General features: G+C 56.6%; 1 protein-coding gene across 2 annotated transcripts; it reads right to left on the minus strand.

Annotated features, from left to right (window-relative positions):
- Nucleotides 1–438: 438 nt before the first annotated feature.
- On the minus strand, nucleotides 439–27,167 carry ZNF318 (zinc finger protein 318). Of its 2 annotated transcripts, none has more exons than XM_029047455.2 (11): nucleotides 26,802–27,167; nucleotides 22,710–22,846; nucleotides 15,332–15,947; nucleotides 12,250–13,695; nucleotides 11,245–11,344; nucleotides 9,806–10,083; nucleotides 7,979–8,185; nucleotides 7,411–7,510; nucleotides 5,364–5,482; nucleotides 872–4,932; nucleotides 439–752 (listed from the first exon to the last, which is right to left on the minus strand). In XM_029047455.2, exons 1-10 carry the CDS (start codon nucleotides 27,123–27,125, stop codon nucleotides 1,573–1,575), a joined length of 6,687 nt encoding a protein of 2,228 aa, XP_028903288.1. In that variant the 5' UTR covers nucleotides 27,126–27,167; the 3' UTR covers nucleotides 439–752; nucleotides 872–1,572. The 2 variants fall into 2 exon arrangements, with proteins under 2 accessions (XP_028903288.1, XP_028903287.1); XM_029047454.2 differs by having other exon boundaries at nucleotides 439–755.
- Between the last annotated feature and the right edge of the window lie 387 nt (nucleotides 27,168–27,554).

Consider the following 27,554-nt stretch of genomic DNA (forward strand, 5'->3'; position numbering starts at 1 on the left):
AAGAGCAGGTGGAGCTGCTGCCCTCTGCACAGCAGGGGAAAAGGTGCAGATCCCATGAAGAACCCTTCCTCTGCCCATCCTAGTGCACTACCTCATGGCTCCAGGGGGGCCCCTGACCTTCTCTCCTGAGCTGAGTTGGCACCAGTCCCCTGGAGGCCTTGAGATGGGCAGGGGTCCAGGGGCAGTACAGCTGCTAAAACCTGGCATCTGGAGTATAATCCCTCAGGCTGTCCCGCGGCAGTAGCTGGGCAGCCGGAGGCTTGGCACGAGACTGGGGACTGGGGCTGCACCCTTTCCCCAGAGAGGGCAAAGGGAGGGACGGCCCCTTTGGGTCCCGGGAGCCAGGTGAGCCACCGAGGCCTGATGTTCCACGGTGTTTCCTTTCCTTTGGGCTCAAAAATGAGTTGGGTTTCAAAGCAGCAACAGTCCAGAAGAAACCACGAAAACAACATCTTTATTCGATGTGATGTTACATTTTTTTTTTTTAAAAAAAAAAGGGGACACATCCAAGCAAGACAAAAATGCTTTAATTTCTGAACAAAATGAACAACCGAAAACACCACACTACAGTGGGAACACCCGAGGGCCCCGGCAGTGGTTAGTTGCAGGCAGGGAAGGCGGGGCCGGTTAGTGGGACAGGGAGTCGGGGGCAGGGGGTTGGGGGGTGGAAGAGGGAGGGGTCCGTGGAACCGGGGCCGGGTCCTCTCTGAAGACCAGGTTCAGTTCTTCGATTCCTTCGGTGCGGGGGGCAGCTGCTAAACGATTTAACACAGAGAGTTACTGGATCGCAATACGATAAACCAAAAGGCCATTTAAAATCATATAAGTGACCTCAAAAGTGTCTGGGCCTGGTGCTGGGCCTCAGCCTTACCGATTGCTTGTCTCTTCCGAAAGGGATTTGGCTGGGTTTACTTCCATCCATCCGTCTTTCTGCCTCGCCGCACCACACAGGCCGGTTCATACGAGGGGATTGTTGTGGAGGGGCGGGGGAAGAGGCAGGGAAGGAGGAGGGAGATTACAAACCAAGAGGCAAAGAATCACAATGCATTTCAAAACAATGTCAACACAGTAAAAGTCCCTTTCATTCATGCAGAGCATTCAATCAACGACCCTTTCGATCTGTCTGCGGGAGACGACCTCACGTGGAAGTTAACTCCAACGATGCAGCTGGTGCCAACCGACCAGACGACAGTGGTCTCTGATGTGACCGGAGGAGGGTCGAGAAGCCCAATGTCTCCATCGGCCTCCATCCCCTGAACCTGGGAGTCCAAACCAAAATACAACCAGACACACGCCAGGGATGAACCAGAGAGATATCTGATTTTAATGGCAAAATTTGAGAAAAGAAATTGGCAAAAAAAAGAAAAAGTTCACGGGAGGGAGGAGGGGAAACAACTTGCTTACAACAGGCACACACAGAAAGGGTGAGGGGTTTGCGGGACTTGGCCAGTATTCACAGTAGGATGCCCAGTGCACCCCGAAGGACAGCCCCAAACTTGGGGAACCTCTGTGGCCCAGGGCTCCAGAAGCCAATATGACTCATCTATAAATAGCCCTGGGCCCTATTTCCCTTCAAACACGATCACTGGGCTCTATTTGGCTTTGGGTGGTGTTGCCTGGGCACTCCGCCTGCCCCGACATTTCCCAAGAGCCCTTGCCAGCTTCATCTCTCATCCTCCTCTCCTCTCTCGGGAGGCTCGCTGTTGGCAGGTTGGCAGGGCTCACCGTGCCTTCTTTGACCTTGCCGAGATGCAGGGCGGCCTCTGCGGAGGACGACGGAGCTCGGGGCTCCAGCCGGCCGCCTTCAGGTGAGTTCTCCGGCTGAGCCAGGAAGGGAGTCGGCTTCTCTTCTTGGACCTCGGAAGTCCGCCGGACCGAGCCGATGGGCTCCGGCTGGCTGACGGATGGTGCCAGCCCAGGGGAGCTCGGCGCGCTGGACTCTAATCCCGACAACTCCACGGTGCCTGACCTGGCAGTGCCTTCTGTTTCCGTAGCTGGTATTCCTCCTGCAGGGAGCCCCAAGTCTTTGTGCCCCAGCTCCAAGTACCCTAGACCAAAGTGCACGTGTTCCAACTCCAGTTTGGTTTTCAAGGCCCCGGAGGCGGTCGTCTGCCCGGCTCTGAGCTTTGGGGAGCCGGGGCCGGCCACCGGCCCTAAATCCAGCGCCAGGGTGTGAGGCGTTTCAAATGCAAAGTCCAAGGAGGCAACGGGAGTGTCTGTGTCATCGGCTGTGGGAGGATCCCATCCCGTGGGAGGTTGCCCTGCCTCTCCGGGCAGCCCGTTCGGGCGCTTGGTTGGGGCTCCCAAGTTAGCATTAGGGAGCTTCGGAGCCAGCCCCAGCAGCCCCTCTGAGGACTCCACTTCTACCCCAGGTAGGGACTCTAACCTTGGGTGATCGGACAACCCCGAGGCTTCTGGTTCTCGTCCCTCTGAGACCTCCCAGTCCTCCTGCTCCCTGCTGGAGTCCCCCGGGGCCTCTGACCTATGGACCCCTGCATTCCTACCCCACCTGCCTCTTCCTCTCTTAGGCTTGGGGCCTCTGCGCTTGGGGCCTCTCAGCAGGCCTGGCTCAAGAGATAAAAACTCCTCTCTCCCCTCCACGTCCTGCTCCTTAGGGCCACTGGACGCTGGACCAGGGCTTGAGCCCAGCAGGCACTGGACAGTCGACCCCGGGGTCGGAGCCTGGCCACCAGCTCTTTGAGGACGCTGAAGCCCCGGGCCGGCTGCCGAAGGAGGTGGGTTGCCTGTTCTTTCCTCGGAGATACACGCGCCCTCAAAATGGGCCTCGGTCCCCACCTTGACTGGAGCTTCCTTCTTGGGGCCGGGGGTGGCCAATGGCTCGGTCTGCTCCCTGGCTGGGTCATCTGTGGGCAGCTCCCCTGGATTCACGGTTCCCTCCCCTGCCTGAGTGCCCCTGTGGCTCCAGTTAGAACCCTCCACCCTAGGGAGGCCATTCCGGGCTAGGGATAATGGAATTCCGGAAGCCTCCACCTCCATTCCCTCCTGGATCTCCCCTTCTCCCCCTGGCAGCGGCTCAGAGGCCGCCCCTTCCTTCCTCTGGCCCCGCCCCTTGGCTAACTGAGGCCCTTGGCTCCCCCGGGCTCGGCCCTCATCTAAAGTGAGCTCCGCCGGTTCTCCCCGTCGCCGGTGCTCGGGGGTCAGGCTGGGGGCAGCCACTGGCTGAGGACCTGGCCCCTCTGTGCCAGGAGGGCGAGGCTCCCCCGAGCTGAGGCCCGTATCCTCCTTGGGACCTCCCTCTTGGTGGGTTTCCCACTCAGAAGGCTCAAAAGGCTCCAGGGCCCAAGCGGCTGCCTCCGGAGCTACCATCTCCTGGGTACCGCCCTGGATACCCGAGGCGGAAGCGGCCAGGATGTCGGTCCCGGTGTGGGCCGACCAGCAGCCACGGTCCCCATCCAACTTTCTCCGCCCAGGCCTGTGCCCGAAGCCCATCCCCTTTCTCAGAGGCCCGCCAATCGCCGTGCCAGACTCTGGCTTAAAGTCGGGGTCACTATCTGAGGAAGGGGTAGCTGAGGGGGAGCCCTGGGCCAGGAAGCCCCCTCTTGGAGAGGAACCTGGAAGCGCCTCGGAGCTCTCCGCTTTGCCGGGGAAGGCACCGTCCCCGTTGGCCAGGGTCACGGGGCCCAGCTTGCTCTCGGGGGCCCCTTTCCCACTGCTGCTATAGAAGATATCATAGAGATCCTTGGCGTTGGCAGCGGCCAGGCACGAGTTCCGTTTTTCCACCTTCTTAGCCTGGTCGCTGAACACCCTCGAGAGAGGCGGCGGAGGCCGCACCAGTATCGACAGCAGGGACTGGTCCCGGTCACTCTCGCTCACCCCTGGGGCCACGTCGTCGGAAGGGATGGGGGCCGGCTGCAAAGGAGGCAGAACGGTAGCTGGCAAGCTCGGTGGGGGCGCCGTGTCGGGCCCCGGGGTGCTGGACGTTGGCGTGGAGGGCAGGCAAGGAGTGGGCTTGCTGAGCACCGAGGTGGCGGTTGGCCGCGGAGGGGACTGGACGGAGACCGGCTGAGCGGTGCCGAAGGGCGGGGGCGGGGGAGGTGGGGGCGGAGGCGGAGGCAGCTGTTCCAGGTAAGGGGAGGGCTCGCTCTTCTCGGCCTTCTTCGCCTCCTCGGGGGACCCTTTTAGGATCACCTCTTCGCCTCCAAATGCTTTGGAGATGATGTCTGGAGGCAGGAGGACGTCGGCGGCGGACTCTTTCACCACCGGCAGGGGCTTGGCCGTGGTCCCAGAGGACTTGATAGAGAGGAAGGTGTTGAGCGGGGCCGGCTTGCTGACGGTCGCCAAGCCGGACTTGCGCAGCACCATGGTGGGGATGGGCAGGTTGGGGCGGATCTTGGCCTGGGTGGACGAGGCCGTGACGGGTGTCCATGGACTGGTGTGAGGGATGACGGTTTTCCCAGACAACTTGATCTCAATGGGCTTCACCTTCCCAGCCTGGATTTTGCCATCCTCCTTGTCCTTACCACCGTCACCCACCTCTTCCTTGGTGGGGCTCGGGGTGGCCCCCGGGGCCTTCTCCTCCTCTCCCCTCTCCTGCTTTTTCCACGTGAACTTCCCAAAGATGGAAGATAGCTCCTTTTTCCCATCCCGGAGTTTGATGCCCATCTTCCTCCGGATCTCCACCTTCTCTGGCGAGCTCTTGGCTTCGCAGGCCTGCTCTCCCAGCTCCTCGAGGCCCTTTGGGCCTTCCTTGGCTTCAGTGGTCTCCTTCGTCTTCGTCTCCATCTCGTGCGGGGAATTAACCTCATTTGGGTCCTTCTCTTCCTTCCTCTCTTCCTGCTGCTGTGGCTTCTCACTCAGCTTGCGCTTCAGCTCGTTCTGCCTCCGGCGCTCTGTCTCCAAGACCACGGCCAGCCCCGCCTGGCGATCTAGGTTTCGCCGTGCTTCATATAGAGGGTTTTCATCCACATATTTCTGGGGAGAAAAGAGGCACGGGCTCGGGGTTAAAAATTCAATGGTGGGGGCGGGGGGCATGCAACGAAAATGAAAAAAGAAACTTGGCCCTGTGACTAGGCAGATCATCATTATTATTTTTTTTTTGGCAGGGCAGGAAAGGGCAGTGTTGGAAGTGAGCAGATATTAAAGATCTTCCGCAAGGAAAGCATAAACTGCATCCAGCCTCTCCAGAGTTGAGGAAACCCTCCCAAGGACCTGATTTTTTCCAAACAGTCTTAGAATCCCAGAAGGATTTGGACGGAAGAGGGTTGGCAGCCCTCTTCGCCCTGCAGGAACTGTGGATGGGATAGAATGACTAAAGGAAGAGGGCAGCTGTCCCTGGAAACGTCCTGTGACACGGGGTAGAGCTGAGGATAGGGCACCCACAACAAGTTACTGCGTGAACCCACCTTGTACTTTTCATTGTGCAGGTGGCACTTGACATGTTGCTCTCCTGAAATCTGATCCCCAAAAAACTCCTCACAGAGCTGACAGTAATATCCAGTGATGGGAACCAGAAACTCCGAGCCTGAAATGGCCAGAAGACCAAGGTCAGAGAGACAAGCCCACATGCCCACCAGCAGCAGTCAATAAAATGCCCCTTTATCAGGTCGAGGACCAGGGACCGGGTCTACCGAGTCTTCTACTCTCCCAAGTGTTTAGAACGGTGCTCTGCACACAGTAAGCACTCGATAAATACCACCAAGGGATGGATTAATTGTGCCGGGGATGCAGTTGATGGTCCATTCCTCCCTTCCTTCACCACAAAGTTGGCACCTCACCCTTCTGCTCTGTCTCATCCCGGTTCTCTGGAACACCAGCCAGTCGGATAACCCTCTTATCTACTTTCCATTGCTATAAGACCACAGAGCCACTGACCTCCCCTCGGCCTGGACCTGTCAAAGTACGGCAAAGGCTACCTCGTAATGCCCTCTGGGCCCAGAGCAATGGAAGGGACTGTTGCCTTCAAGCTGAGGCTTCGCTAGAGTGGCCGGCAGAGCAACTTCAATCCCTTGCTGGACCTCTCGCCCAAGATGTGCCGACCTCATCCATACCCACGCCTTTTTAAGTGCCTCACCCCCTGACACACGCCTTTCCTCTGGCAGTTCCCAGAACTTGCTTCTGTGACAACTGGCTCAAATGTTATTTGCTCAACTATGTGGCTCCTCCCAAGTTCTCAGAAAGTAACTGTGTTTGGCCTGGGCTACACCCACTTTCTCTGTTGCCACTTTCTCCAGAATCTCTTCTCACACAAAGCACTGGCTAAGCAGCACCACAGGTGTCCTTGAGCTAAATGCAGTAAAACTTCAATCGGGCAACATCAGATCATTCACTCTGGACAAGCCCTTCGGATCAAAAGACCGGCACATGACAATCATCTCCAGCCCTCCCTGAAGAATTCAGAGCAGTTTCACATCAGTGATCTCATTTATTCTCCCAACACTCTTGTGGGGGAGGAGGACTGATGCGGGGGAAAGGGAGAGGGCAGAGAAGAGCAGGTGTAAACCCATTCCCATCTGAATTACAGAAAATGAGGCCTGGAAGGACAAGCCAGGCTGAGGTTCTTCGGCCCAGAAGCAGGGTCAAAGGTGGCTCTAGCATCTAAGTCTTCCCTGCTCTTTCCACCAGGTCATGGAGCCCGCAGGGCTCTTCTCTAGGATCCCACATCCATCGGACCTCCTTGGAGCTGCTGGCCTTTGGTGGTAGGAAATGCTAAAAGGGGAATTAGCCCACCTCTGCTCTTCACCCCACAAATCCCAACAGGTCTCTGGAGGGTCTGGGACCCTGCTGCCCACCCAGATCAAGTCTATTCCCTAAGGACACGGGAGAGTTTAGAAACCCCTCGGAGAGGTTCTGGTCATCATTAGGGGGAGGACAGACTCTAGCCAGTCCGGGCTCTTCGTGACCCAGTGGGGAACTCCGGTTGGGGGTGAGGAGAGAGAGTGGAAACCGCCCATTCCTCTGGAGGACTACGGGAGGCTAGACAGAAAAGCATCTGAGGTTGCTGGAGCACATCTTCTAAGCCTTCCCTAATGCCGGCCTCCTGGGGCGCCACTGCAGCCATGCTGAGTTTGGGGCAGGTGCTCACCCGACCTCCCTCGGTTAGCTGTGGGTGGTTGGGGGCCGCTGTGCCCAGAGAGGCGCTCTGGAGAGCAAAAGACCATATATAAATATATGCGTGCCTGACTTTGGCTTAGGTGTCCTGAATGACAAAATCGTATGACTTTCCACTAGCTGGTCACACTACGGATGGCAATTACCCAGATGCCCGGGCCCTGCTTTCCTTAGGCCTCAAGGCTGACTCCTCCTCCTCCTCCTCCTAGCCTCCCTCAGGCGGCTGTAAGTCCTTCAGGAATGGGTGGTTAGTGCTGCCGCTCACCCTGCCTGCTGGAATCTAAGTGAGGCCTTCCCACCCCAGGGGGGAGTATTACAACAGGCAGCCGAGATGGCCCTTACCTTTGGCAGGGACGGTTATCTTATCGGCCCGTTTTTCGGGGTCCGGTTTGGCCTCGTTCTGCATCTTCGAAGCCCAAGGTCTGCTGTAGGGGTCCAGGGTCTATTTGCAAGAGGCAGAGGCGCTCACACACTGACAACTCAAGGACACATCTCTCCTCTTTCTCTCTCTCTTTGTCTCCCCCGCCATGTTAAGACTCGAGGCCAGGGCACCCACCAACCCTCCCACCCCATCCCTCTGTCTCCCCCGCCAAATGTTTAAATGGAAACCACCTGTGAAAAAGGTAAAACATCACATTAGTAAAGGTGACAAGTGGTGCAACAAAATTCAACTCAAAGCTGGTTCTTGATGTTAAAAAAGACAAAAAAAAAAAAAAGACAAAAGCCCCACTTACACTGGTCACGGGGATCCGGCCTCTCCTCGGATGGAATGGCTTGGTTCTTCAGCTTGAGGCTCTCGGGGGCTCCTGCCCCCGGGAGAACACTTTGCTCGCTTTCGAGATGGTTTCTGTGCCCCGGAAGGGGGCTGTGGGAGCCGGGGAAGCTGGAGAGGGGAGGCCGGGACACCTACCTGTCTGTGCTTTTTGTTGTGCATGTGAGTGAAGAAGTCAAACATGGTGCCACAGATGGTGTTGCAATCTTTACACCAGTGATTCCCAGCATCATAATACTCGTAGATGGTGGCTGACTGAACAGGAGGCTTGGGGCTGGGCTGGGCGGGAGGCTCCGGGGGCTTGGGGCTCTTCGGCCGGGGCTTTTCATTATTGGCCTTTGGCTCCTACAGGAGAATAGAAGGGGGAGGGAGGAGTCAAGCCTCCTCACCGGACTCTGCAGGAGCCTAAACTTGGAAAGCCCAGAGAATCCAGGGACGCCGTCCCCATCCCGAGAACGAGATCCCATAGAATCCGTTAGCCTTTCAGCTCCCTGATAGGTACCTCGGTCTGTCGTATTTGCCGAGCGCTCGCCGTGCGCGGAGCACTGAACTAAGTGAACGGGAGAGGGCAACGGACTTGGTTGACGTGTTCCCTGACCACAGGGAGCTTACAGTCTAGAGAGGAAGACGGACTTGAATTAAAGATACGTATGTAAAAGTTGAAGGGCGGAGGATGGGGTGAATAAAAGGTACAGAACCAAACCCTCATGACGGAGGAAGGAGAGGGAGTAGGGGAAATGAGGGTGAAGAGGGCATCTTTTATTTCTTAATTTTCCCGAAGAGCTAGTATTGCGCTCTTCACAGAAGCAGGAGCTCGATAGCTACTACTGATATCGCATCCTCTCCCCATGGGCATCGAATCCCTGTAGTGAATGCGGCCGAGAAAGGAACGTGAAGGGGCTCTTAAGGGGTGGGGGGAATGGCACAGTGCCAGCAACCGGCATAAATCAAATAAAGTAGCCAATATGCAGGAGCTGATCTGGGTTAAAATCAGACCTCAGACCCAAGCCACAGCTGTATTCTATTTTAGAACAACCTACAGACTAGAGAAACGGAGGAATCGGAAGAGCCTGAAGTACATCCAATGGATGGGGTGGGAGGTTGAAGGTGAACGTTCATCTGGAGAAGGGAGTTGGATGGACAAAGAAGAGCGACCGAGGGCAGGTGGATGAGGCTGTAGCCAGAGGCAATGGGAGAATCTCCTTCCTCTGGGGTAGAGAGGTGGATGGGTCAGGGTAATTCTAGCCCATACATCTCCGGTGGCCAGAGGAGCCTCTAGGTACCAGGCCCAAACAAGTCGGCAGCAGGGCGGTCTGGATAAGACTGACGCTATGAAGCATCGTGGTTTCTCTTCCTCAAACTGACCCAAGAACCAGGGATAGCCAGCAACTCCAGAACAGCCCCCGGGAGGCGGCCGGGTCCAGCCACGCCCGGGCCAGAAAACGACTTGGAGCTCGCAACTGGCCTGAGCTGCCCAATGCCACTTTGACCTTCAAGAGCAGCCCCACTCCGGGGTGAAGACAACAACCTTGAGAATTACTTGGGAGAGGAGAAAGCCCAACTCTAGAAGACCAATTTGCCCCTGGGGCCCACCAGGAACACTTAACACCCCACCCCTGACTGGGGCAGAACTCTGACTCCCCACCACTCCTCCCCCGGCCCCCAACAGCCAAGCACACTGGTTCAACAGCTCCTCACATCCCTCCCAGCACCACATCTCAGGAAATTATAACTCAGGCACGGAGGACAGTCACAGGGCAGGACTACAATTTTCCCTAATTGGCGGGACCTCTTTTCAGCGTGGCCGGCCCTCTCTCCGCGGACAGCTTGGAGTTGGCTCCTGGCTTCTGGAAACAAGACAGGGGAGCGGGCCAGCCTTGTCCAGCCAGCCCCGGGGAGGGTACGCCGGGCCGAACCCCGGCCAGGCCCTTCGCTCCCGACCGGCGGCCCAGGCCCGGACTTTACCTTGTTGGCAGAGGGCAGGGTTTCGGGACTCTTCACTTTGCCAGATTTCTCGGCTGCCTCTTTGCTGTCCGCAGAGGCCCTGCGGGGTTTGTCGAAGACATTGATGCCCAGGATCTGGGCCACTTTGTCCAGCTCGGACTGCTTCTTCTCCGCCGCCTCCGACTCACGCCGCAGCTCCGAGATGTCCTTCTGGATGTTGTCCTGCAGCCGGCTCACCTCCACCAGCAGCGGGTCTTTATGGCCGTCCTTCTCACGGCGTTTCTTGCGAAGCATCTCGCCTGAAGGGCCGGCCGGCGGCGAGGGATGGGGCGGAGGGAGAGCGGGGAGGAAGGAGAAAAGTCAAGACCGTGGTAGGTTGTTGGAGCCAAGTGAACCTACATTTGCCCGATGACCCGGTGGGGTCGTTGAGAGGTCTTCCTGAGCTACGACAATCTGGCCTGGAGGCGGGGGAGGTCCGAGAGGCCATCCTGCTTCTGATTCTCATTAACAATCTCCCCAGCAACCCCGCTCGCTCCCCTCCACCCACTCCCTTGCCTGTCTACTCCGACCCCACGGCTCTTTTTGGTCTCCAGCTCCTTGCCCCCGGCAGCCTGGCTCACTGGGTAGAGCCTGGGCTTGGGAGTCTGAAGGACCTGGGCTCTGATCCCGGCTCTGCCACACATCTGCTGTATAACCTTGGGCAAGTCACTTCACTTCTCTGGGCCTCAGCTATCTCATCTGTAGAATGGGGATTGACGCTGTACGTCTCATGTGGGACTCGGACTCTGTCCAACCTGACTCGTACCTACCCCAGTGCTTAGAATGGTGCTTGGCACATAGTAAGCACTTAACAAGTACCATAATTAATACTATTATTATTATTATAAATGTTGGCGAGGGCGGCCTTTAGACGCCCGAACATAGGGTCAGGCCTCGGCCAGGGTAGTGGCGGGCAGTGGCCTTCCATCCCTGCTGTAGTCTCTGGGGCACTGCTCTCTCTCTCGTCATGGGAGGGAGTGGGGCTAGGCATGAAAGTGGCTCGCAGATGGGCAGAAGAGTATTCTGTGCCCTTGTTTCCCAGGCCCACTTGCTAGATCTGTCTGGGAGCCAAAGCTCTCTCCCAAGGAATAACAGGGAGGGAGTGTGTGGGAAAGGCATGCGGAGAAGCAGCATGGCCTGGTGGATTGTGCACGGACCTGGAAGTCAGAAGGACCTGGGTTCTAATACTGGCTCTGCCACTTGTCTACTGAGTGACCCTGGGCAAGTTACTTCACTTCTCCATACCTCAGTTACCTCATTTGTAAAATGGGGATTAAAACTATGAGCTCTGTGGGGGACCTGGGCTGCATCCAACCAGCCTGTAACTACGCCAGCACTTAGAACGGTACCTGACCCAAAGTAAGCGCTGAATACCGTAAACAATAAAGAAAGGCTGGAGGCGGGGGAGAACGACGACATACCTTGCTGCTTCCGAAGTCGGTCCAGTTCTGTTCGAAGATAGTGCATCTTCTTCTGCCTGGCTTCCCGCTCCGTCTTCAGCTTCTCCCGCTCTTCTATGACCTGAAAGGCCAAGAAGGGCATGACGTTCTCTTCGGTGACCAACCCCAAACCCATGGACAACTTGCCCCGCCTGCCCTGGCCCGGTATGCTCTGAGGGCAGAGACAGCCGTGCCTGACTACAGGGTCTCCAGCCTGGTTTTTCCAACTGAGGGGAGTGCTGGGCAAGACAGGCTCATGTTGCCACCGTTCCTGCCTCCTGGCCATCCTGCTTTCCCGGGCCTCCAGACTGGCCTCTCAGCTACAGCTACCTTGGGAGGTGCTCTGGGGCCCTGGAGGGGATGGCTGATCCACTGGTCCCACTTCTGAGCTGTTTCTGGCCCTGTGCTCTGGGCAAGGAAACCCAAAGGACAGTCTCCCTTCCCTGCCTGGCACGATCTGTCCAAGGCAGGTTACTCCCCAGGGAGTGGCAGAAAGGCCTGGGACTCATTTCACGGGTTCCGGCTGCTCATGGAACATCACATGCCCCCACATGTCTGTCTGTCTGTCTGTCTCTCTCTCTCTCTCTCACACACACACACACACACACGTCTGTCTTTGTTTCTGCCTCTCCCTCTCTGCCTTCCAAAAAAGACTTCCTTGGGAACAAAAAGTCAGTCTGTCTGAAGGCCCTATAGCTGGTAGAAGGCAGCCTTGCACTCCTTGCTCTCTCTGATTCACCCAGGGGCCCTGTCCTGAAAGACAGAGAGAAGAGGGGAGAGGAGAGGAGGGCAAGATGAGCCTTGGGCATCAGGAGGTGGGGGAGGAGAAGTGACAGCCGGTCCGGGATCAGCAGCCCTCCTACGGAGGGGCCACCGTCCTCACCCCCGTCCCCTCCGTGCTTTTTCCCCGTTCCCTGAAAGACGAGCCCAGAAGGAGCGCCTCTTGGTCCCTGGCCTGGCGGTGGCCAGAGCCAGGTGGCCACTCACCTTCTGCTTCTGAGCGGCCCGGTTCTTCTCCTCGGAGATCTTCTCTGTGCTGAACTTCCCTGAAGATTGGTTGAACTTCATGAGTGGAGGGATAGGCATCTTGGATACAGCCGGAAGCGTGGGGATTGGCATCAGGAGGGACTCGTCCCGCTTGGGCTCACTGGAGGCCACGGTGGGGATCATTCGAAGGTTGGGGCGGCTGGAGGTGCCCTGCATGGCGATGGGGAGGAGCCGGTGGGGGTTGGGAAGGCTGTGGCTTGGCTGCTGAGCAGAGGGGTAGACGGACCAGCCCGTGGTGGCGTAGGCCATATAGTGTCTGTAGGCGTCAAAGGTGGAGGGGACTATGGCCGGGGCCTGGTAGGCGGGGGCGATCTGCCCTGTGGAGAATTGGGAGTAGGCGGGAAGCTGGAACTGGGCGACGGCAGAGGTGGCAGGGGGCAGCCTCACGGGGGCAGTGGGGACGGAGGGGACCAGGCACGGGGCTCCGGCGGGCTGGTGGGCGCCGCCGACGGCCACATCCGGCCCGAGGCCCTGGCTCTTGGAGCGGTCAGGCTGGAGGTACGGGGGACTGTCCCGGGCCATCAGGAACGGGTCGGCGGGGGAAGCGGGACGTGGGTGGATCGCCTCGGGGGAGCGGGGGTCGGCCCGGCGCGCCTCCCTGCTCTCGAGCCCGCGGGAGTCCGTCGAGGAGCGCCGGTCTGGGGAGCGGGAAAACGGTTTCTTGCCGTGCAGCCGTTCCTGGGTGCGCACCGCCAGCTTGCCGATCTCCGCCACCCCGATGTCCAGCCCGATGGTCTTGAGCAGATCGTGGATCTTGGCGTACTCCACGGCCGTGTCGTCCGGGGTCTCGACCTTTGCCGCCGGGGTCAAGGGGGGAGGGGGAGTGGCTTTCCTCCGGAGGGCTTCACCCCCGGGGTCCCCCGAGGACTTGGAGCCCAGAGTGGATTCCGGCTTCGCGTCGTCTTCTTCCTCGTCCCCATAGAGGAACTTCTCCTCGTCCTCGATGTTGGGAAAGCTGCGGCGCCTCTTTTCCTGGGCGCCGGCCGAGTCCGCCAGCAGGCCCAGGATGCGGGAGAAGCCGCTGCCGTCCTGGCTGGCCCGCTCGTGGGGCAACAGGAAGTCCGTGCCTCTCTCGGCCGGCTCCGACTTCACTTCGGCCTTCTCCTTGGGAGTCAGGAAGCTCTCCGACTTCTCTTCGAGGGGGCCGCTGCCCTTCGGCAGTCCTTGGAAGGGGCCCCACTTGTAGAGGTTGGCGGGGGGGTCCTTGGGTGCGGTCTCGGCCACGGCCCCCTTATTGAATCGTTTCAGGAAGTTCTCAACCTCCGCGCTGAAGGGGGTGGTATAGGTGCTGGTGCTGCTCGGGGGCAGGGATGGGTGGCCCGAGAGGAGAGGGAGGTCCTGGCTGGAGGAAGTGGTGCTGCCGCCGCCACCGGAAAAGCTCTCGAGCTGCAAAACAGACACCACGCTGTTGAGCCTCGGGCCACCCCCGCCACTCCACTTCATCACACCGCGCCCCCGCCCCCACCCAGCAGAAGGGTGACAGGGGTGCTTCTGAAGAGCTTACTATGTGCCAAGCGCCGTACTGAGATGGGAACCAGGATGGGCTCAGTCCCTGCCTGATGTGGGGCTTACAGCCTCAGCCCTCCCCTGTCCCTAGGGAAGCCTCTCCCCTTTAACCTCACCGCGCCGGGGCTCGGACCCCGCTGACTACCAGCCCCCGCTGACGACCGTGGTGACTGACTGCCGATGGTTGGGCCGGGGTCGCCTCTCAGCTTCCGGACCCGCACCTGTCCTCACCGACTGGTCAGAGGCCGTTTTCTCAGGTGAGGTCTGGGCTGAGGCAAGGGCTTCTCACCGAGTCTTTGCTCAGGGGTCTACCCTGATTGGGTTACCTGGGCCTCCTCAAAGAGTTCCCTTCCAGCTTCCGGCCCACAGGAAGTCATGTGGACGGTCCTGGGAAGGGCCTCCGACGACCCAGAGAGCAGCAAGGCCTGGGCCCTCAGCAACCCGTGCCGAGGACAGGCGGCCTCCCTTAACGGCACCTAATAAGGCTCTGAATCAAGTGGGAGGTTGGTCAATTACTCCTAAATAATGACCCTTCAGCTTCACTCCCAAATGTGGCCAAGACAGCTCTGTCTGTTAAAGCTCTGAGATTTGACTTAGCAGTCAATATTGGGGACACCGCCACATTTTGGGGGCAGCGACTTTTCAAGGTGAGTGGAGCAGAATGGCCTAGGGGAGCGAGCACGAGGCCTGGAGACCCGGGCTCTAATCCCGGCCCCGCCACCTGCCTGTTGGGCGGCCTTGGGGAAATCACTTAACTTTTCTGGGTCTGCTTTCTCCTCGGTAAAATGGGGATTCAATACCCGTTCTCCCTCCCCCTTAGCCCGTGAGCCCCATATGGGACAGGGACTGTGTTCTATCTCACTGGATTGCCATTACCCAAGTGCTTGGCACAGTTGTTAGCATACAGTAAGCACTTAAAAATAACAGCTGTGGTATTTGCTATCTGGCAAATATAGTCTGAGTCAGCTCTGAGCCTTTGGCTGCTGGGGTTCAGAGATTTAGCTAAGTGGTCCCTTTTGGGGACATCGCCCCATCTCTATGGAAATACCTTTTACCACGATAAGGCTAATCCTGAAGAATGGTCATAAGCTCAAGATATTGCGGTAAGTACTTAATAAAAATGTATGAAGAATTAAGCTTTTAATGAGTTGTTTTTTGATTTTTTAAAAATCTGCAAAGGTCGGTGAAGGCAGCAAGATCTTTGAGGTTTCACCCCTGGCTGCCGGTCCACAGCGACGTTACTAAGTGGCCGGAGATCCTGAAGACCTACCGAGCCCCGGGGTCCAGCCCTTCCCTCTGTGGGCCTCCCTGCTCCACGGGTCCCCAGCGGACTGGACAGGAGCTCTCTCCGGCTGGAGTCCCGTGGGACGACCAGAAGCCAGTGAATGAGACTAGCCAGTCACTGCTTCGGCTCCTAGGGGGCTATGCCTTGGGGTACTGGCCTTAGAGAGGAGCGCCCCGAGCCCGGGGAACGGCAGGGCCCGAGAAAAAGGGGAAAAAGAAATTTGGCTCAGACCTGCAGGGGCGGTTCCACGTCCACGTCCAACCGCTTCTTCAGGATCGACTTCTTGGGCATCGCAGGCACCTCATCGGGCCGGTGCAGAGGATAGCCTGCCTCTGAGCCCGGCGGCACCCCCGTCAGCCCCGGGATGGCACAGCTGCCGCCGCTGCTGTCCACCCCCACCAGCTCTGGGGGGCCCAGGCTCCGGGTCCGCTCTTCTTCTTCGCGCTTTCTCCTGGCGAGGTCGAGCTCCCGGAATTCAGGGTCCAGGAAGCGGGGGCTGGGGCTGCGGCTGCGGCGCCGGTAGTTCCGTGTGCCCGAGCCGAAGCTGGGGTGGTCCCCCCCGAGGCCGGGGAGCTTCTCGCCATCGTCGTAACGGGGCCGTTTAACCTCCCGGCCCCGGTCCTCGGCCCGCATAGGATAGGAGCCCTTTTTGAGCCTGTCCCCATCCCGATCGGAGCCCCGGGACAACTCCTCGCTGCGGCCGAAATAGTCGCCCCGGGGCGGGTAGGGATCCCCCATGCGGTAGTCCTCATTGTGCCGCCCAGGGTAGGGGCTATGGGACCGCTCCTCACGGGAGGGGTAGCGCTCGAGGCCCCGGGTGAAGATGGGGCCGTCGGCCAGGCCATCCCTGAGGAAAGAGATACGGGTGTCACCGGGCTCATCCGACTCCACGGAAACGGGGCCGGAACTGGCCGTCGGCGGAAGTTCCTGGGACCCGGGGCAGGGGAGGAGCACCGAGGACAGAAGGTAACGTAGAAAGAGCACGGCGGGGGTCCCACTGGTAAGTCGCTGGAGACCGTGGGTCCGTGGACATCTACGCTCCTTCCTCCCTCCCCCAAGGTTCCCCGCGGGCGGCCTCAGCCCCTCCTGGTGCTCAGCGGAGCACTGCCGGCATCTCTACGGCCTCGGTTTTGGTGCCGGCTTTTCCCCCCCGCTGAGACGAGAGAGCCGAGAAGCTGCCCCTGGGGTCTGCGGGGTACACAAATCGACATTTTGGACCAGAAGCTCTCTGCCGTGCTCTGGCTGCAGAAGCGGAACCGATCCCCGGGATCTGCCAAACCCATCTGGGGTCAGGAGAGAGAGGGAATGTGTAAAGGAATGTTGAGGAGACGGCAGCTAGGTCTCCAAGTTTCGGCACCCCTATCCAAGGGTGCACCAGTCCCGGAGGGTGCTGGGGATTACCACTTACACCATCAATCAATCAACCAACCAACCAATCAATGGTATTTATCGAGTGCTTACTGTGTGCAGAGCACTGTACCAAGCTCTTGGGAGAGTTTGATAGAACAGAGTTGGCAGGCATTGTTCCCTGCCCAAGACAAGCTTACTGTCTCGAGGGGGAGATGGATATTAATTTAAATTCCTTTATTATGGACATGGACTGTGGACAGTGTTGCAGGGCTGAGGACGGGGTGATGAATAAAGGGGGCTCATCCAAGTAACCCACACCCTCCCCGTTGAGCTGACCGTAAGCTACGGAGCCTGCAGCCTCTCACCTTCTCGGTGAAACTGGAACCCAGAGCCTTCTGCTTTGTCCCTGATTCCTGGCTGACCCTGAAGTGACCATCGGGACCTGAACGGAAATCCCTCGTGAGGCTACGGCAAAGACCCGAAGCCTTAATTCCCCAACTGGGATCATTCCTCAGATGGTCAGTATTATCCCACGAGTCTCTGCAGTGCACAGGGAGGGGGACTAGCAGTTCCATGGGGTTCTAAAAGCAGCCCAGATCTGCCAGCCAGCTCCCAGGCTGGACGGTGTTCGGGGCCTGGGCCGGACTGCTACCTGCGGGCCAGAGAGGAAAGGCCGCCCGGGCCACAGCCCGGGAGGTGGCCTGTGCTCCGCTCCCATCTCAGGTGTCCTCCTGGGAGCTCGGCACTGGATCTTTGCCCACCCGTGGGGCACAATGGTGCACCGACAACGATTCCCACAGCACTACAGTCTCAACAGGCTGGAGTACACATGGGAGGGTTCCAGAGCTGGCACGAGAGGGGAGCCAAGAAATCTCTCCCCACCCTGGCCCAAGAGTCTGGTCGTCCAGCAGCGCTGTCGGGGAAACCGACAGACAGGCAGGGCTCCCAAATCCGGGCCCATGCGGAGCTCTATCGTGTCTTGCAGGAGGATAGGTAGGAGAGTGGGGTAGGAGCCTGTAGGGACCCTCCCCAACCACATATTTCAAAATCTTGGCTCACAAAAAATGCTTTCTTTTCTCTCAAATCCCAGGGAGAAAGGACATAATTAGTAGAATTTAGGTTTTAATTAGTCATTTATTCCACCCCTCTTTGACTAGCTCAATCCAGGCAGACTAGGTGCCAGTTCCAGACCGCTTTAGAGAGAACGAACTTCAAGGAGAAAATGTATCTTCCTCTCTGTAGAGAGGAACTGGGTCTGGGAAGGAAATAGTAAAAACGCCTTCCAAAAGCAACAGGGCCTTTTACGGAAAAGTCAACTCTCAAGTGCCCGATAAACTGCAATTTTGGTTCAGTTGGATGTCTCTGGGGAAGAACTCTGAGGGGGCGGGAGAGGGTGGGGGTGGGAAACAGTCATATCACGGCTGGACAGGCAAATCCTTGACTGGTGTTAGTGGAAGAGCTCAGCAAGTGTCTGAAAACACCCCGGGGATGTTCTGGACAAACCCGTTACTTGCTGTCATGGAACCTTGTAGTACAATCTGGGTGGAAAGGAAGAATCAGGGCAGCCCTAGAGATAGGCTATATAAAGTGTGAGTGAGTGGGTGAATGTGAGTGACATATCTATATATTTATAAGCATCTCTCTTTCTCTTTCTCTCTATATATACACACAAATTGCATTTTTCAAAATCAGAGCTAAAAGATACATTGTGATCTAAGAGTGAACACTATGTGGTGTACGAAAACCACATCTCACCTGTTCAGGCAGAAGCTGGAGCAGCCCCTACGCTGCCCTGGGCTCCTCCTCCGCCACCACCATCACCACAGCACCAAAGCCGGGGGAGGGCTGCCTTTCGAAAGCAGCGGAACAAGAAAGAAGTCGGAGCTACAGCTACTTCCCTACCTGTGATCATGCTGAGGAGGTTGGGGCTGTTGATCTAGGGGTGGCCCTACTAGAATGGTGAGACCCCTGAAGACTTGCTTTAACTACTGTGCCACAACTTTAATTACTGTTTCATTTACTTAGCAGGGTTGTTTTTTTTTAAATTGAGATACTCTTCTTCGTGACAGTCGGTCTTTCATCCTTTCCCCTTCTTGCCCCCACTGTGGACAGGGAACAGTGCTTCGATGATCATCCTTGAACCCATCCTCCTTTGCACTTTGTGCAAACTTAGCACTTGACAGCCCCGCTGTGGGATCCAGGGGAGAGAGCACGGCTCTGGGAATCGTGAGGCCTGGGTTCTAATCCCATCTCTGCAAGAGGGTGGATGCCTCTGGAGGGTTGGGCCATCAGCGGGAAAGGTTTCTGGCTGAAGAATCACCAGGGCACTCTGAGAGGTGGACGGCTCCAGCGGAAATCCGCTTGAGTGGGGAAGAAGAGCACAGGGAGCCACCAAGCCAATCCAGAATCCAGTGTTGGAGTTAGGTTGCGGTCACTTTTGTAAATAGTCTCTGCTAAACCCGGGCGTGCCCTGTGTGATGGACTCCACCCTGTCCACCAACCCACTCACTGCCCGCCGGGCCCCAGCAAGAGCACCACTAGCTGGGACGAGAGAACGGGAGTGACTCTAGGCAAACCGCTCTCGCCATAATCAACTCCTTAGTGCAGTTCCCGGTTCTGAAACCTCTGGACCGAGCCTCACCCTACCCTTCTCGACAGGCGACTCCATCATCAAATACCCACAAAGTAATGGTGATAACAATCTCTAAACTGTGCTTGGTCATGGAGCGCACCCTCAGAGAGCAGAGATGGGTCAGGTGGATGTAGAAGCTAAGCACGATAAAAATATAACGGAAGGTCAATGATGCTAGACAAATGTCGGCGCTTGGGGTTACTATGATTTGCATGAATCACAGCCAAGGCTGCAGCAAATAATCAGAATGTTCATTCACGGAGCAAATGCATTTCGACTACCTCTGACAAGTGTAGGGCCAATTCTGTTCCATTAGACAAACTGTTTATCTTTTCAACCTAGCCTCGATTCATAAAGCCAACATTTGTACAATCCATAAGCCACCGAGTTCAGAAGATTCAACTGAGAAACTCTAGCACCAACTGCATTCCGACCAGTACAATAAAACTGAACTTTTTTTTTAAGGGTATCTGTCAAGCACTCAGTATGTGCCAGGCACTGTACTAAGCGCTGAGGTAGATACAAGATCATCAGGTTGGACACTGTCCGTGCCCCACACGGGGTTCACAGCTTTAATCCTCATTTTACAGATGGGGTAACTGAGGCCCGGAGAAGTAAAGTGACTTGCCAGACAAGTGGCAGAGCCGGGATTAGGTCCCAGGAATTCTGACTTTCCTGTAGGCCATGCTGCTCCAAACTCTACCTTCTCCCAGGAGCTTCCTATGTGGGATTTCCAGTTGAGCGATGAGCAGCAGTAACAAGTTCCAACTAGAGAGCCCTCAGCAGACACATCACTTCAGCTCACCACCTGGCCCGAAGAAACCGCTGTTGGCATTGACTGCTAAGGGTCTATACGGGGGGCACTTGGCTTTCACCAGGGCCAAACCAGCCGGACAGCTGTTTCCACCCACTATGGGGGAGTGATGTGAAGAAAGATTGGAATGAATCCCATTTCTCAGAGGCTCACCGATCCCGCTTCCCCAACAATGGTTGGGGGTGGGGGCGGTCAGATGCTCTGATGGAACAGAGTTGGACTATCGTATTCTATTCACACAAATCCTAATGGTCCCCCAGCTTCTGCTTTCAGACCCCGGGCTGGGGCCACGAACTGTAAAAACTGAATGGACTACACGAGACAATCCAGTTTAAATGCCTGGGCAGTCCAGCTAACCAAGTTCGATCCCCAACAACACGAGGAAGATGAGAGAAGTGCTTTCCGCAGGACACTGGCTCTGGGGACTGCTTGGGCCTACGGGCTCTTGGAAGCAGGGTTCTGACTCTCAGGCGGGTCTTTTGAAATCTCCCCAAAGGAATCTCCTGACTTTGATGATTACTGCAACTGAAGCACCAAACCTCAAGGCGCTGTAAATCCGTATCACCAATTCATGGGACTCTGACAAGCCCTATCCCCTAAATGCCTCCTTTCTTCCAGAAAAATAACAACAAAGCAATAAAAAACCCGAATACACACACGCACACACAAAATATGAGTTTATCACCTTCAACCCAAATCAGAATGAAGGGCTGGTGGGACTGAACTCAGAAAAAGCCAAAAACAATGTGCAGGCCCAATGCCCCACTCCAGCTTGAGACGACGGATAATTACAAATCAACTCCCAGATTCCCTTTCAGCCCTACGTTCCCAGGCTTCATAAATCAAGAATTTCACACACTTTCCCCTTCAGCCATTCTGAAGCCCAGGGCCCTGACACACCACCAAAGGAATCATCTCGACTGCCACTGCCCACTCTGGCCTGGGAGAAAGCCAGCAGGCTCGCCATGAGGGAAAGAAATATCAGACGGGCTACTGGCAAGTCCTAGCAGAAAGTAAGAGCCGCCTACACCCCCAGGCCAGTGGCAGTTTGTCTTGTCTCACTGGCTGAACACTGTTCCCCAGTCACTCCTGGCCCAGCTGCCTGAACTCAGGAGAAAGTGACAACTAAAACCAAAACTCACAGCCTGAGAAGCAGCGTGGCCTAGTGGAAAAAGAGCCCGGGCGTGGGAATCAGAGGATCTAGGTACTAATCCAGGCTCTGCCGCTTGTCCGCTCTATGACCTAGGGCAAATCACTTCACTTCTCTCTGTCTCATTACCTCATCGGGAAGATGGGAATCCAACACCTGTTCTCCCTTCTACTTGGACTGTGAGCCCCTTGTGGGACAGCGACTGTATCTAACCTGACTGTCTTGTATCTACTCCAGTGGCAGGCAGTAAGAGCCAGAACAAGTACCATTTAAAAAAATAAAAAATAAAAAATCCACCTTGCTAGGAATGAGGAGAGGTGCCCGGGAGCCATGAGTCATTTCTTGGGCTTAATTCTCATCTCAGCCCAAAGCAGATTGTTTCTGGAGGCGCAGGTGGCTGAGTTACCAACCTCAGAGGTCTTTTCACTTTTTTGTTAAAAATAGGCATAGGGGCTAACATGGCATGTGAGGACACACAGCTCCGGTGGGGCTTCTCACGCTCTGGAAAGCAGGAGGAAGTTCTGGGGTGTTTTCGTCTTGGCAGTGGGGGAGGGAAGACAAAGTCACACCCAGGCCCAGTGGGACCCCCACACCTTGGGTGACCAGTGAGTGGGTGAACCCAGCCGTGTCAAACCCGCCGAAGACCTTAATGGGACCCGGTTACCGGCTGCCTGCTCTTAACCCTTTAAGCTAGCTCTGGCTCTTTGCAGGTTTCCTGCCCATCTTCCCCACCCACCACCCGCCCACCCACGTTCCGGGCACCACTGCACAGGCATGGGCTCAGTCAGCGAGCACATGCTCTCAGGCTGCTCATTGTGGTTAAACATTTGCAAAGCCTCCCCCCGCTGGGTACAACACACACCCCGTCTCGGTCCTCGGAGGGTTTGGGATCCATCCGGAGCCTGAGCGGCGGCAGGCGGAGGACGGTCTAAACAGACGGGAAGAGGCAGAGCCTGGCTTCTGGAGTGTGAGGGCCAAACCTGGCCAGGTAGAAAAGCTGACTATTCACATCAGGAGGAATCAAGGTTGAAAATTCGGACCACTGAACCCGACCAGGTGCCCAGTTTTGCTAGGCTACTACAGGCTTTTGTAGCGCTAGTCAGCAGAGCTGGTGTTGGTTCGAGTAACTGGTCATTTCGTTAAAACACGGCGTCCAGCTGGATGTTATCCCAGCTGGCAGAAATCGATACATTTTTGAATATGTTAAGAGCTACTGACTTCCGACTGCATTTTCCTCTCCCAAGTCCTCCTAGAGTTTAAAGTTTTTTGCGTTTTTTTTCCCTCCTTGACAACCTCTAGGGGTGGATCATCATCGTCAACGGTGTGTTTTGAGTGCTACCTTATGTGCAGAGCATTGTACAAAGCGCTTGGGAGAGCACAATATGACCGAGTTAGCAGACGTGTTTCCCTGCCCACAACGAGCTTAGAGTCTAGAGGATGCAGACAACTAGCCAAAAGGGAGCCTCGTCAGAACCCTTCCCGTCTGATGGCTTTTACTGTCACCAAGACCTTCTCCAAGCCACGTTCCGTCCTCGACACGGGGCCGGGGTGCAGTTTTCCCCGCTCTGCTTTCCGACCGAGCGCTTATGACGGGGGGAGAGGTTTCGGCTCGTTCCGAACCCGAAACTTCTTCCCGCGGGACTCCGGCAGAGAAGAGACCTACCTGTCCAGATCCCCCAGGTTCTCCAGATCATTCAGCCGTCGCCGCTTGGACGAGCTGGCACTGAACCGTTCATTGCCGACAGTGATTCGCAAGCTCTGGTCCAACGGAGAGTCGGAGAGGAGTCCCGGAGAGCGCCTCTGCAGAGCGAGGAGAGTCGAATCAATCTATCAATGAGTGACTAAGTGCTCACTCTACGTAGAGCACTGGACTAAGCGCTTGGCAGAGGACAACAGAATTAGGAGAGAGGAGTCCCACCCTCAAGGAGTTTACAATCTGCGGGGATTGGGGCCGGGGAACAGACTCTAAAATAAATTACAGCTAGGAGGAAGCATTAGAGTGCAAATATAAGTAGGGAAATACTACAGGGGATTGTGAGTTTCCAACTGCTTGGGTGCGAGGGGGTTGAGGATATAGGGTGGGGAGAGGAGAGACTCCTCAGGAGATGAAGATGTGCTTTCCGCCAGGGATAAAGAGGAGCTTGAAAGTGAGAACCGGACATGACCCGAGACACAAATCTATCTCAACGCAGTCCACTCATCTCCATCCTAAAAGTGAGAAGTAGCAGCCCGCAACTTCAGCTGCTCCGGAAGCCCCTTCAAAATCAGGGTGAAGTGCCCTATTCTCTCTATTACTTTGCTTCCTTGGCGCTTAGTACAGTGCCGGGCACAGAGTAAGCACTTAACGAGTACCATGAAATAACAAAACCACCAGAAAAACCCCAAACCAATACAAACCTACCTTGCTTCTCGATTTCTACAACCTGAACACAGTAACTGGCCTAAAGGTTATTCACGGCAAATAGCAAACCTGCCCAATTAAATATCCTATCTCACAAGACTCACTCACATGACAGAATCCTAAACTGGGTCAGACGTCTGGTTTTTGAAACCCTCTCAAGTGGTTCTGTTTAAAATGGTTAAGTTGGCGTACAGGAGAGGCAAACAATTCTAGAGCTGGAAGAGTCTGAAAGGAAGTCTTCTGCTCAAGTTCTCCCTCCACAACTCCTGCGTCACCAATGTCCGCAGCACCCTGGTCAGTCAATGGTCAGAGTTCAAGCAGAGACCAATACATGCAGTAATACGGCAGCAAGATGACCCCAAACTAGGCAAGCTCCATCTAGGATTGGAGCTGGAGGAAAGTCTGCAGGGCAAATGATCTCGCCCCTTCTCAGAAGCAGCACGGTCCTCTTTTATTAAGGCATTGCTAGAATCAGCCCTTTCCTCTCGAACCATTCGAACGGCCACGGCGCAGATCCCAGCACTATATCCTGCCTTGACCACTGCATCAGCTTCCTTGTTGACCTCCCTGCCTCCCGTCTCGATCCTCTCGAGTCCACACTTCACTCTGCTGCCCGGATCATTTTTCCAAAAAGAACTTTCAACCCGTGTCTCCTCACTCAAGATCCTCCAGTGGTGGCCCATCCACCTCCGGATCAAACAGAAACTCTTTACCACCGGCTTTAAAGCACTCAAACAGCTCTCCCTCATCCTACTTTATCTCGCTGATCTCTTAATCCAACCCAAACTACACTGTCCCGCCAACCCCTTGCCCACATAACATTGGTAGGAATATCCGACCGAGCCCCACTTTCCCCACCTTCAGAGCCTTGCTAAAATCACATCTCCTTCAAAAGGTCTTCCCTGACTAAACCCACTTTTCCCCTTCTTACTATCCCTTCTGCATCACCCAAGCTATTGGAGCCGTACCCTTTAAGGACCTGATGTCCACCCACCCTCGGCACTTTCATATATATCCTTATACCCTGCCATTTCTCCTACCTGCAATTTATTTTAATGTCTGAATCCCTCTTCAGACTGTAAGCTCCTTATGGGCTCGATGGGGTGTACCAACTACCAACCCTATCGTATTCTCCTCTCCCAAACACTTAGGACAGTGATCTGCACACCAGGTGACACATGTATACCACTGATTGAATTGGTAAATTCCTTAAGGAGCCAGCGCCATTTATCTTCCCAATTCCCCTCTGTGGCTAGAATCATACCCTCCCTGGGATAAAAATGAAAACAATGATAATCATAAACATAACAACAATATGGATACTCCTTAAGCACCTACCACAGGAGTCAAACATTGTACTAAGCCCTGGGGCGGAGGTGAGATAATCAAGTGGGATGAACTTGGGAGTCACAGCCCAAGTAGGAGGGAAACCGGGTACATGTGGGTAGGGAACGCATCTCCCAATTGTTAGACTGTACTCTCCCAAGTGCTCGGTTCGGTGCCTTGCCCGTAAACATTCAAGACCACGGGCTTGGGGGTCAGAGGACGTGGGTTCTAATCCCGGCTCTGCCACCTGTCTGCGGAGTGACCTTGGGCAAGCCACTTGAACTTCTCTGTGCCTCCGTGACCTCATCTGTAAAGTGGGGATGAAGACTGTGAGCCCCACATGGGAGAACCCCATTACCTTCTATCTACCCCAGCGCTTAGAACAGTGCTTGGCACATAGTAAGCACTTAATTCCCTACTTAGTATTATTTTATAAACACCACTGATGGAATCTCCCTTCTACAGCTGGGGAAACTGAGAAGTTAGGCGACTTGCCCAAGATCACCCAGCAGAGGAGGGTCAGAGCCGGATCTAGTAGCCGGGTTCACTGCTCTGCACACAGTAAGTGCTCAATAAAAACGACTGAATGAATGAATGAACAAGCACCACCATCGTTATGATTCATTCAGTGGTACGTTTTGAGCACTTACTGGGTCCGCTGCCTCACAGGCCTGTGCCCCTTACCATGGGTCTGGGCTGCTCCTCAAAAAAAAAAAAAAAGTTAAATATAAATATAACCTAAAAATGGGCACCCCAGAATAACGGGATCAGGCAAGTTGTGAGGCCAGTGGGGTAGCAATCACTGCATTAAGCGCTTTCTATAATGATAATTATGGCATGTGTTAAGGGCTTACTATGTGCGAGGCACCGTTCTAAGCACTGGGGTGGAAATGTCATCATTATTATTACCGAGAAGCACTGTGGCTCCGTGGAAAGGGCCCCGGCCTGGGAGTCAGAGGTCATGGGTTTTCATCCCCGTTCTGCCACTTGTCAGCTGTGTGACCTTGGGCAAGTCACTTCACTGGGCCTCCATTCCCTCATCTGTCAAATGGGGATGAAGACGGTGAGCCCCATGTGGGCCAGCCCGATGACCTTCTATCTCCCCCCCGTGCTTAGAACAGTGCTTGGCACATAGCGCTTAACAAATACCACAATTATTATTATTCTCTGGGCAAGTCACTTCACTTCTCTGGGCCTCAGTGCCCTCATCTGTAAAATGGGGATGAAGACTGTGAGTCCCACATGGGACGATCTGATGACCCTCTATCTACCCCCGTGCTTAGACCAGTGCTTGGCACACTGTCAGCGCTTAACAAATATCACAATTATGATTATTTGGGCAAGTCACTTCTCTGGGCCTCAGTGCCCTCACCTGTCAAATGGGGATGAGGACCGTGAGCCCTACGAGGGGACAACCTGATGATCCTCTATCTCCCCCAGCGCTTAGAACAGTACTTGGCCCATAGTCAGCACTTAAATACCATACTTATGATTATTTGGGCTAGTCCTGTCACAGGGCCTCAGTGTGCTCATCTATCAAATGGGGATGAGGACTGTGAGCCCCACGAGGGGACACCTGATGACCCTGTATCTCCCCCAGCGCTTAGACCAGTGCTTGGCACACAGTCAGCGCTTAACAAATACCACCATAAGGATTATTTGGGCAGGTCACTTCACTGGGCCTCAGTGACCTCATCTGTCAAATGGGGATGAAGACCGTGAGCCCCACGGGGGGGGGGGGGGGCAACCTGATGACCCTGTATCTCCCCCAGCGCTTAGAACAGTGCTTGGCCCATAGTCGGCCCTTAAATACCATAATTATGATTATTTGGGCAAGTCCCGTCACAGGGCCTCGGTGCCCTCATCTGTCAAATGGGGATGAGGCCCGTGAGCGGGGGACCACCCGATGACCTCCTACGCCCACCCCGGCGCTTGAGAAACGATGATCTGAAGGAAGGACGATGATGAGGGAATAGGGTCGTTGGTGGTGGGGAGGAGGAGGAGGAGGAGGATGGAGAGGCGCGTTACCCGTCCGCCGGCGTCCCCGGCGTGTTCGGCGCGTCCGTAGTCGGAGCGGGTCCCGGCGCGGCCGGCGGGCCTGGAGGCGGCGGGCGGCAGGGGCGGGTCGGGGCGGCGGTTGCGGGGCGGGAAGGGGGAGCCGCGGCGGGAGGCGCGGGGCGGAGGCGGCGGAGGCGGCTGAGGCGGCGGAGGCGGCGGCGAGGCGCGGCGGGCGCGGGGCCCGGCCGGGGAGCGGGGTCGGCGGCCGGGCGGGCGGCTGGGGGCCGACCGGGACCCGCCGCCCTCCTTCAGGCGGTGGGTCGAGGCGGGGGAACGGCCGCGGCTGCGGTACATGGCGGGGACGACGGCCGGACCACGGCGCGCGCCGCCCCCCCCTCACCCCGCTGGCGCACGCGCACACCGAGGGGGCGCGCGCGCCGCCCCCCCCTCCCACCCCGCCGGCGCACGCGCACACCGAGGGGGCGCGCGCGCCGCCCCCCCCCCACCCCGCCGGCGCACGCGCACACCGAGGGGGCGCGCGCGCCGCCCCCTCCCACCCCGCCGGCGCACGCGCACACCGAGGGGGCGCGCGCGGGGGGAGGGGGGCGGCCCCACCGCGCAGGCGCCCGGCGCCCCCCGGGAAGATGGCCGTTGGCCGCCCGGCCGGCGCGGGCCACGTGACCCGGGCCCTGAGGAGAAGCGAGGGCCCCCGCCGACGAGGCCTCCCTCTAAAACCGCCCCCTCCCCCTTCGTGATCGATAAGAACGAGGAGGATCGGGGCCA

Source organism: Ornithorhynchus anatinus, chromosome 19, assembly GCF_004115215.2.
Source record: "Ornithorhynchus anatinus isolate Pmale09 chromosome 19, mOrnAna1.pri.v4, whole genome shotgun sequence".
Lineage (NCBI taxonomy): Eukaryota > Metazoa > Chordata > Mammalia > Monotremata > Ornithorhynchidae > Ornithorhynchus > Ornithorhynchus anatinus.

Excerpts from the sequence above, each read along its gene's own strand:
- ZNF318 (XM_029047455.2), bottom strand. The coding sequence starts at position 27,125 with ATGTACCGCAGCCGCGGCCGTTCCCCCGCCTCGACCCACCGCCTGAAG. Across the intron at positions 22,847-26,801 it reads CCGGGGACGCCGGCGGACGG|AGGCGCTCTCCGGGACTCCT; the intron begins GTAACGCGCCTC and ends CTCGCTCTGCAG. Across the intron at positions 11,345-12,249 it reads GGGCCGCTCAGAAGCAGAAG|GTCATAGAAGAGCGGGAGAA; the intron begins GTGAGTGGCCAC and ends TTGGCCTTTCAG.